Below are 11,333 nucleotides of genomic sequence, written 5' to 3' on the forward strand. Positions count from 1 at the left end.
CTTAAATCTTAAGTTCGAACAAATATTAAAGAGGTTTCATATAGAAAAGAAAAAGAAATCAGGATAAAAAGAATATTTTTTATTCTTTTTTCTGACTCAAAGTTCTCACTTAGATTCTTATCACTTTTAGCGTCCATCTCTATTCGTGGTTCAGAATCTGCAAATAGGTGTTAAAAAAAGCTAAAAATTACAAGGCTGAAATATTAAAGATAGTTATTTAACTCGCACAATGTCTAAAGATGAAGGATGTCCAATTACGCACACCACTATGTTAGAATTGTTTATAGCGGAAGTCCTCTCGACATTAGACCTCGGTCGGCTAAATTTTTGTAGAGTGACCGAAGGAGCAGTAAAAAGAGCATTACGTTTCTTTGGCCGATTTTGTTCTTTTGAACTAGAGGCTTTCTTTATCAGAGCCTGTATAAACTGAGTCAAAATCGGAGATAGAGTTTTAAGGGCCGTAGTTAATTTTTTAGATTTCTCCTAATTCGGTGTTAGAGAAGAACATTCGGCCAAATAAAAATGTTATAAAATTCCATATAAGATAACTTCAAATCTCAAATGATGGAAATAGAAAAATATACCTACTATAAAGCTCAACATCGGTACAAGAGCGAGTTAACTTGTCGTAACTACTATACCGCCATGAATTGTACTCAAACTCATGTGTTAGAGAAACAAATGTCAATCTTACACCTCAAATGCCGATAGTATACACTATATTTTTTCACATCAGGCACGATAAGTTTACCAGAGTGCATATCTACTCCCTTTGTAATGCCTATTTAAGCCTGCATGGAAAGAATGACCTATTACAACCCCAACGCTTACCCTACAAATAAGGAAGATAGGTCTCAAAATACAATGAAGAAGTGATGTGCACCAGAAAAAAGGCCTTATCACCGCCTATTACCAACATCCGTAGAGTTGTATAAGCCATACATAGTCTATATTGGATATCCATCTCGAAGTCAACCACAAAAGGTAAAATAACAGAGAGTTTGTTTCATATCTTGAAAGATATTCAAGTCCCTATAAAACATGGAATTAAATCGTTATAGAGTTTAAATATTAGAATTGTTTTGTCAATATTTCTTTAAATTAAAGTAAATGTTTTTTATATATTATTAAAGTAAATATCGCTTTATTCCATTATCACCGCTTTATTCCCATTATCACCGTTAGATTATTATTATGACTCTAATTTAATGCGAAATTGATCAAATAAATAAAATAATAAAATCTAATCTAATTTCTTTTATTATTACTACAAACTCGTGTAGTTACTTTATCATTTAATACTTCTATTTTGCATTTATCATTTCCTACTTTACTTTCTAAATTGAAATTTCAAAAAATAGAGAAAAGAATCCAAATGCCCAAAAAATGGCCTCTAACTCAAACATTAAACCAATATGTCCATCTCTAAACACAAAAATCCAGAATCCACAATTCTCGTAACCAAACACATCTCTATCTCTCTCCCTCAGTTTTGTATCCTAAAAAAAACCTAATAAAACCATTGATCATCACCATCCCTATTCTTCTCTGCACCATTTCAATGTTATTCTTATTTCCTATTATTTCTTGATGCGCCGACACCTCACCAACGCAATATTCAATTAGGGTTTCATTTCCCCATGTTCTGATTTCTAGGTTTTCCTTTTCATTCATTCACAAATCTATTCGACCGGATACTTTGATAGTTTTTGCAAATTGAAGTGCCTGAAGATAATTTCATTTCTTTTACTTGCTATATTTGTTTGACCAAACCCCAATTTCTTTTTTTAATTTGAAAAAAATTGCTTCTTTAGAAATAGATTTGTTAAGCTAGAAGTTAATCTTCGTACGATGCTGTTGTATTGTAGTGTGCATATATTGTTGTAAGTGAAGTTCATTGTTGTTCTGCTTTTTGTAATTTTCTGTAAACGGGTAAATAGCGAAAAGGGGGCTTATAGAGATTGTATGGGCGAGCATGAGAAAGTATTGCCGAATGGCTTATTGCCCCATGAAGCTGCCTCTGTGATCAGAGGGCTTGATTTGGAGCGATGGGCGAAGGCTGAAGAGAGAACTGCTGAGCTTATTGCTTGCATTCAGCCTAATGAGCTCTCCGAGGAGCGCAGAAATGCTGTTGCCGATTATGTGCAACGGCTTATCACTAAGTGCTTTCCATGCCAGGTACATTTTTTTTTATGTTTGTTTAGTTTATTTAGTGTTCTTGAGCATGATTCTTTAGCTGCTACCTGCCATTAGTTAAACTTTTTAGGGGTAGTATGATCTTATATAGTGGTTGTGAGTCTCATTTGAATCTAGAAAAGAAATGCACTTTATTCTAAAGCATGGTTTTGGAAGTAGGTTATTGTGCGGTCATGTGCAAGTTAAGTTGGTAAATGTGCCTTATGGAAGCGACATTGTAAATGATGATTGATCGTAATGTACTGAGTAATAACATTATGCATTTGCACCATTCAATTGGCTATAAGGAATGTGTATGTGCAAATTAAAGGTGCTGATGAGTTAGCAGTATTACCTTTGTCTTGAAAGGATTATGCAATGTTTTAATCAGGTAAAAAGAGGAAATCAACTTTAGATTGGGAAAAAAAAAAGAGTAAAACTTGGAGTTGTGCTTATTTCATAGTACTAATGTTCTTTCATTTTTTTCATTGTTGTAGATATGTTTGTGTAAACCTATTATAGATTCCTAGTTGTTATTCTTCTGCAGGTGTTTACTTTTGGGTCTGTACCGCTCAAAACTTATTTGCCTGATGGAGACATTGACTTAACTGCTTTTAGTAAGAATCAAACTTTGAAAGACACATGGGCTCATCAGGTTCGTGACATGCTGGAGAAAGAGGAGAAGAATGAAAATGCTGAATTCCGTGTGAAAGAGGTTCAGTACATTCAGGCAGAAGTAGGTCCCTTTTTTTTACACATTGTAGTTTGTCTTCTTTACAACTGTCTAATCATTTTTGCCTCACCTCCACTTTTTTTCCCTTCAAAAAACTTCCAATTTTACTCAATTTGTTAAAGGCAAGCTAACCATTTAGTTTAGCAAGGTAGATATCCATTAAAGCACCTCATCTACAACCATTTTTCTCAAGATTGTCAAGGGGCTGGCTGAGTATAGGTTTGGGATGCATGTTCCATTCTTTTGATTCTTGTTTTTTGACATCTTCTGTCTTTCAATTAAGTCACATCTATCATGAGATTGGGAGGCAAATATGGTGGAGCATGATGTATTTATGAAATGCAAATGGCAGGAGCTATCCCTTTCTAGGGTCTTCAGTTGGGTAGCATCTAGCTTTTTCAAATAAATAACATGTAGGAAGATACTGGCTGTGGATTGGAACGAAGGCTATGCCTTCAGCATTTTTGTTTTGCTATAAAAAGTACAATTCTTTTGAACTAGTGCATCTTTATTAGGGGAGCTCTTGTGCTATTTAAGAGTAATTTCCACATTTCATAATTCTGGTTAATTTTGAAACATGCCAGCCATTAGAGAACTTCATAAGCATTCTGGGATGACTTCTGATGCCATACAGTCCAATTACAGATTTACCATTTTACTAATTTGGTACAAAATTATCCTATTTTGTTTTCAATGGGATATTTGTTTGAATTCCAAGCAGTGACTTGGTCATTCAATGTGTTCACAAAAATTTATTTGAAATTACTCCTTGTGGTACTTGTTTATTGACCGATGCTTCCACTGAAATTTTGTCTATAATAGCTGATTATTTGTTGACCGCTGGTGAAATCATTTTAAGTATTTAGTGTAATTTTTATGATGGGTTTAAATTTTGTTCTGATCTGCAGGTGAAGTTAATAAAGTGTCTTGTGGAAAATATTGTGGTAGACATATCTTTTAATCAACTTGGTGGACTATGCACACTTTGCTTCCTTGAGGAGGTTTGTTGTCTTGTGGAAATGTTAAATGATATCTTTGTCTAGGAAATTGCAAGGCGTGTTAGAATTTAGGTTTGTGTATGATTATGGTTTTTCCTTTTGTAGGTTGATCATTTGATAAATCAAAATCATTTATTCAAGAAGAGTATTATATTGATAAAAGCGTGGTGTTATTACGAGAGCCGAATCTTGGGTGCTCACCATGGACTGATTTCCACTTATGCCCTCGAAACCTTGGTTCTTTATATATTTCATGTTTTCAACAATTCTTTTGCTGGACCTCTTGAGGTGATTTTCCATTAAGTACTATCTTTATATCACTTGATTTCTTTTTTTATTTATCTTGCCTTATTGTTTATATTCTATTGCTATCTAGGTCCTATATCGTTTTCTTGAGTTCTTCAGCAAGTTTGATTGGGACAACTTTTGTGTTAGCCTTTGGGGTCCTGTACTTATTAGTTCACTCCCAGATGTAACAGGTTTATTTAATTTCTTTGGGATCATTTTATGTTTAAACTAGTTGTTCAAGTGTTTCCTGTTTATAAGTGTCAGCTTTCTGATGAAATGCCTTGCAGCTGAACCTCCTCGGAAGGATGGTGGAGAGTTACTGCTTAGCAAATTATTTCTTGAAGCATGTGGTGCAGTATATGCTGTTTTCCCTGTCGGTCCAGAAAATCAAGGGCAACCTTTCATGTCTAAACACTTCAATGTCATCGATCCTCTGCGTGTAAACAACAACCTTGGTCGTAGTGTGAGTAAAGGTATTTGATATCATTAGGCGGTGTTATTATTATGCATCTTGGATGGTGGATTGTTGTTGGTCTTTTAGTTTTGTCATCATTAAGCGAATGGCTTGAAGTTGTTGGTTCTGTTATTACCTTGTTAATTGTTCTTTTGTTTTTACCATTTTTCATACTGTGCCTTTTAGTAATTTATTTGATCTTCTAATAATAAGTCTAGGAGAAGGGATGTTGGCTGAATGATAAATTTCACATTAATAACAATTTTATTTCTTGCGCCAGGTTTTGTTTATATACATAAATTCTCCATTTTTTGGCAGAGTATCTGAAAATCTGTTTTACATTGTGTAACTATACATGTAAATGATTCTCCAAAAAAAAACAAAACAAAACTATTCATGTGAATAGGCCAAGTGGTTGTAGTTCGTGAATATTGCTCATGTGAAGACCTAATAGTACATGTATGGTGGACACACATTGAAGTTACTATATAAATTTGAATGCAATGAGGATTTTTGTAGTAGTTGCATCCTTTAAAATAATGCTGGAAGGTATAGGATTAAAAAGGCTTGTTGAACTGAAGAAAATAGACGAGTCAGCGTGTTTTATTTTTATTTTTGAACAATTGCACTTGATTAGTCAAGTCTTAAGGCTTAGGTGTATATTGATGTAATTGAAATTTTAAAGTGAATTAAATTCTCTCATGAACATTGAATGCTTTTAGAATGCTTGTACCCTCTTCTTTTTTAGATGGAACTCATACTTATCATTTTTCTGTATTAGTTTCTTTTTAATTTGGTATGTAATGCATACTTTTGCAGGTAATTTCTTTAGGATACGTAATGCATTTGCATTTGGGGCTAAAAGGTTGGCAAGGTTACTTGATTGCCCAAAAGAAGACATACATTTTGAAGTAAATCAATTCTTTATGAACACCTGGGATAGACATGGTAGCGGTCAGCGTCCAGATGCACCAAAGAATGATTTATGGCGTTTGAGAGTGTCACCTCCTGAACTCTCGCATGGTTTTAATAATCTTCAGATCAGTTCAAACAGCAATAATTCTGCTCATGAATCTATAAATGATGCAGCATCTAGTGCACTAACTGTTCCCACTCAATCTGGTAATTCTCTCTTGGAAAGCTCGTCTAGAGGTAGTGAAGTTGCTGTAGTTTCTCGTAGTCAAAGCCAAAAGACTTATGTTAACCATCAGTTTAAAAAAGAAAGTTGCTCTAATCAGGGTTCACATGCTGAGAAAAATGTAAAAAGTTTTAAAGTTAAACCCGATAACCTGGCCAGTGACCTTCAGGGAAGGTATCTCTTTGCAAGGACACGCTCTAGTCCTGAGCTGACAGAGACATATGGTGAAATTTCTTTTCAAGGCAGGCGCAACAGGGGCCAAGAAGTTGGAAAGGGCCAGACCTCATCGGCCAGGTTAGATAACAACAGGAGGAAGAATGTGGAGTCTGATACTTTGGGAAGCCAAGGTATTAGACCGTCAACTGAAGATCCATCATCCATTAGGCATGCCTCATCTCGTCAAAACCTTTATTATATAACTGCTGCTGATTCAAACAGTGTAAAAAACAGTTACCATGATGCTTCTGGAGTGAGTGCTACTGGTGAGGAATTTGCTTCTGTCCATGGGGCACAGGGCATGTATCAGGAAGAGCAAGATTTTGTGAACATAATGGCATCTTCTGCAGGCCTTGGTTTTAATGGACAGGTACACCTTCCACTGAATTTAGGTTCAAGTCACATGCCTCTTCCGATATCACCTACTGTTCTAGCTTCAATGGGCTATGCTCATAGAAATTTGGGTGCAATTCTACCTGGAAATATTCCCTTGATGGATAACCCTTGGGGCTCAAACATGCAATTTCCTCAAGGTTTGGTTTCGTCGCCGTCGCCCCATTATTATCGTGGCATAGGGTTGACCTCAAGTGCTGAAGATTCTGCTGAAGGTGGAAATGAAAATTTTGTTTCGATGGACTTGAATGCCACCGAAGCTGATAGAGATTTCTGGCATGAGCAAGAGAGGGGTTCTACTACTAGTGGGATTGATCTCGAAAATGGAAGCTTTGAAATGCATCAATCAGATGATAAGCAGCAATCCACTTCAGTTAGTTATAATGTCATTCCTTCAACGCGAATTAGCGCCTCTGCTAGTTCTTCGAGAGGTCACCAGAAATTTTCCAAAGAAGCCCGAGGGTCAATGAGGGAAGATCATGTAGATGCTTTCCCGTTTCAAGAAAATAGAGGCGGTGAAGTCTGCTTTGATGACCGAGTTGCAGGAACGATGTCCTCTACATCTGTGAATACTAGCTCTCAGAGAAGTAAAACCTCTTCAGAGAGTTCGTGGGAGGGTTCACCTGCAAAGACATCAAAGTCAACAAGGGAGAAGAGAAACAGAAAAACAGCTTCTTCTGCTTTCTATGGAAAAGGTAAGAATGTCTCGGAGCATTCGTCCAATCAGGGAGACGATGACAACAAAGATTGGAATCCACCATCCACGGTTGGCCCTGACATGATTGAAAGAAGCATAGGACCTCAATCTGCTGCCGCTGTGCATGTGCCTAGGCATGAGATATCTGGATTTGAGACAGCACATACTAGTGGATCAGAGTCATTGATATCCATGGCTCCAATGCTCTTGGGACACGGTTCAAGACAAAGAACTGCAGATGGTTCAGGTGTTGTTCCATTTGCATTTTATCCCACAGGGCCACCAGTGCCATTTGTTACAATGCTTCCATTTTACAATTTTCCTTCTGAGACAGGAACACCTGATGCATCAACAAGTCAATATAGTGCTGAGGAGGCTGTGGATAATGGAGATTCAGGTCAGAGTTTTGATTTATTGGAGGGAATTGATCAATCTGAGGTCTTAAGTACGTCTACTTCTATGACAAGGGATGCTTCTGTTGAGCCATTGGAGCATAAATCTGACATTCTCAATAGTGATTTTGCTAGCCATTGGCAAAATTTGCAATATGGACGTTTTTGTCAAAACTCGAGATTCAACTCTCCGCTGGCTGGTCATTCACCTCTTATGGTCCCACCTGTATATCTTCAAGGTCGTGTCCCATGGGATGGTCCTGGAAGACCTCTTTCAACCAACATGAATGTTTTCACTCAGCTTGTGAATTATGGACCTCGCATTGTTCCTGTTGCTCCTCTACAGTCTATGTCTAATCGTTCTACTGGTGTTTACCAGCATTATGTTGATGAAATACCAAGATACCGTAGTGGGACAGGGACCTACCTGCCAAATCCTGTAAGATCTCTTCTCTATACCGACATTTGTGTTGTTTTCTTGGTTTTGATTTTTAAAGTTGGCACTTGGCTGCTTGAAATAATATTTTTTTCAACTTTTTATCTTGTTCATATAATGGAAAAGCTTTCTAATATGAGGGCCAATGTTTTATTAAACTGTTTTGATTGATTTTATAATATATTTGTTATACACATATCTTATCAGTTATCACACTTTTGACCTCTGCACTTCACGGTTCATAAAGTCTTCTCCCTGCACATATTTTAACAGTCTCACATGCTGTGGTATTATATTTAATGTTATGTTTAAGAGATGAATAATATAAGGGCAGAAGGTGCAAAAAAAATCCTTCAAGTTTTTTAGAAAGAACACGAGCTCTTTTTTGTTATTTCCTTGCCATTTAGACCCTCGATGTGTTAAATATTGCCAATTAACCTCACGCTTGAAAATACCCACAGAAATAATGAAAAACATTGAGGGGCTAAGCGTTAAAGATATAATCTAAAAAGCTTTTGTGCTCTTTTTGAAAAATAAAATATTGAGGGCCCAAGTGGCAAAGAAATAACTAAGGGCTTATGTGCTTTTTTTTGAAAAACTTGACTGTTTTTTTGTATTTTTGGCTAACATAACTCTATTCTCCCCTTCTTTTAAAAAAATGTAAACTATTCCCATTAGATTTCAAACAGAGTAAAAAAAGATGCCTACTGTTGACATCACATGATCGAGACTAACATAAAGAGGGTTTTGGCTGATAAGCTTTTTGCTTCTGTCCTTAATGCCCGCATGCCCTTAGGGTAAAAAGACATTGGGCTTTTAGCAACAGGAGACTGGAGATATTAATCTCTTCAGCAATTTTATAGGAACTCGTTTCTTTTGTTTATGCAGCTAAAAATATTTACAGTTATCATCTGTAAATGTGCATTGCATCTTTTCTTATTGAACATTTAGTCATTGACATTGCTATAATATTAATCTGTCTTCACATTGTAATTTCTTCATGAAATTTTATTTTATAAGGTATCTGTTCGGGACCGACATTCTACAAATACAAGGAAGGGAAACTACAGCTATGAGAGAAATGACCACCATGGTGACAGGGAAGGCAACTGGAATGTGAATCCAAAGCCTCGAGCAACTGGGCGCAACACTCGCAGTCAAGGCGAGAAGACAAATTCAAGGCTGGACCGCTTGGCAGCAAACGATAGCCGAAGTGATAGGACATGGGGCTCTCATAGACACGAGTCATTCTCTTCATTTCAGTCTCAGAATGGTCCAATCCGTCCAAACTCCTCACAGGGTGGTTCTACCAACATGGCATATGGCATGTATCCACTACCATCTATGAATCCTGGTGGAGTTTCTTCAAATGGGCCCAACTTTCCTCCTGTTGTCATGCTGTATCCTTATGATCATAGTGGTGGTTTTGGCAGTCCTACCGAACAGCTCGAGTTTGGATCTCTTGGTGCTGTGGGATTTGCAGGTGTAAATGAGGCATCACACATAAACGAGGGAAGTCGACCAAGTGGGGGATTTGATGACCAAAGATTCCATGGCAACTCTACCCAACGGTCTTCACCAGATCAACCTTCTTCCCCTCATTTTCAGAGGTAGTTATCATTCTGTTGATAAGGTGCAAGGTTTCAGTGGGCTCGACAGCCAGGTTGTGGATAAGTGGCAGTGTTTAGACTATAGTACTTAAAGAGATATAACTACATCTTTCTTATTATTCAATTTTATTTCTACCTTGTCAATAGTAATTTCATTTGATTTGATATTTGGAGATGCAGTCACATTGGATTTGACTGCAACTTTCTGTTCTTTTTATTAATTTTGGTCACTGGAATTTGATTAACTATTTTTGTTATGTTTTCTTTACAGGGGCATTTGATTAATACTGCCATAATGGTGGCTCAAAAGGAATTAAAAATTGAAGGTTGAGGATTTTCCACTTCGTTGTGTATCCGAATGAAGCAGAAAATGACGGTGAGAATAATCTGAAACAAAGATACAAGGGCTTGGTTGTTGATTGTTGCTGGCTGGGGCTGGGGCTGGGGCATGTGTCTGTACACTAAAATCTTCTGCAGACCTTCCTGTTTCCATGGATTATTAAGCACCAAATGGATGGGGGGGATCTAGGACTCGGAGATTAGTTTTAAATATACACATTGTAACTCCACTGATTTAGAAGCTCTCTAGGATTTACAGTGTTATACTTGTTTTTTCTCAGAATTTTGTTCCACACTAAAGTGTATTAGGGATTTTCATTCAGAAGCTCAATATAAGAGCTCATTTTACAGACTCTTGCTTGAACCATTATTTTTTGTAGCAGTGTTTTAAGATCCACACTCCACCAGTTTGATCCTAGAGAGCACTCTGGTCAGGTTCCTCTTAGAAATCAAAAATATGGTTTGGCCATTTTGATTCAGAAAAATTGTACATACTAGCAAACTATTGAACCGGTTGGGATATAAAATTGGCTTATTTTTACAAATTTAATAATAATTGATATGTATATATATATAAAAATTAGATGAGGTCAATTGTAACTTAACTTTTTTAAAACACAAATTTTAGCTAGTTCTTAATAATTTTATTTCAGTTGTTTCTTTTTTAAAAGTACCAAATAATAGGATATTTCCAATTCTAACTAAATATCACATTTTTCCTTTTAAAAAATACTCATAAAAATTATTTGAAATAGTTATAACTGAAGAAAATTGAAAAATAGTGACATTTTTTAAACGAAACAAATAATTAGCTAAAATTGAAGTGTACTTATTAAAAATTGGCCAAAATTAATATTTTAAAAAAATTGACTAGAATTGACATAGCAAGTTTCCTTAAACTTTTGACATCACAAAGGTCATATGAAATGAATTTTTAGCAATAAATATCCAATTTTATGAGAAAAATAGTTGAATGACTTTTTTTTTTTAGAATAATAGTTGAATGACTTAGTTGATATGAACATACTCGATCAAATTTATTTTTAGTCCAAACCAATCCAAATTTAAATATAAATTTATGAATAAATTATAATATATTTAATCATTTAATAAATAAAAATAATTTTAAATTAATTACTCTCTTCGTTCATAAAATATAGACTTATTTTGACTTAGACATTGTATTAAGAAATTCTGTTTATTTAGTTAAAATTATGTTGGACCTTTGTCCTTTCATACTTGTTTATTTTGATTTTAACAATCAACTATTAGTGATCTAATCTTATTTATAAATGTATATAAACTCATAGGAACCATTGAGAGTCAATTCGGAGCCTCCTATCAAAAATTGAGTTGTCGGATTTTCAAACTGTCCAGTAGGTTTTCGTACCCGCAAAATCTGGAGGTCATGGGCGCTTGTGCTGGTCACGAACGCGACCCTAGCACTGAGGAAAACCATATTTT

The 11,333-nt window shown here is 35.7% G+C and overlaps 1 protein-coding gene across 2 annotated transcripts; it reads left to right on the forward strand.

Annotated features, from left to right (window-relative positions):
• Nucleotides 1–1,380: 1,380 nt before the first annotated feature.
• Nucleotides 1,381–10,219, forward strand: LOC126685985 (uncharacterized). 2 transcript variants are annotated; one of them, XM_050379990.2, is made up of 9 exons: nt 1,381–2,178; nt 2,723–2,911; nt 3,817–3,909; nt 4,012–4,194; nt 4,283–4,385; nt 4,482–4,667; nt 5,468–7,923; nt 8,941–9,583; nt 9,802–10,219. In XM_050379990.2, exons 1-8 carry the CDS (start codon nt 1,966–1,968, stop codon nt 9,532–9,534), a joined length of 4,017 nt encoding a protein of 1,338 aa, XP_050235947.1. In that variant the 5' UTR covers nt 1,381–1,965; the 3' UTR covers nt 9,535–9,583; nt 9,802–10,219. The 2 variants fall into 2 exon arrangements, with proteins under 2 accessions (XP_050235947.1, XP_050235946.1); XM_050379989.2 differs by having other exon boundaries at nt 8,941–9,530.
• Nucleotides 10,220–11,333: the final 1,114 nt, after the last annotated feature.

The sequence above is a fragment of the Mercurialis annua genome, linkage group LG6, assembly GCF_937616625.2.
Source record: "Mercurialis annua linkage group LG6, ddMerAnnu1.2, whole genome shotgun sequence".
Classification (NCBI taxonomy): Eukaryota; Viridiplantae; Streptophyta; class Magnoliopsida; order Malpighiales; family Euphorbiaceae; genus Mercurialis; species Mercurialis annua.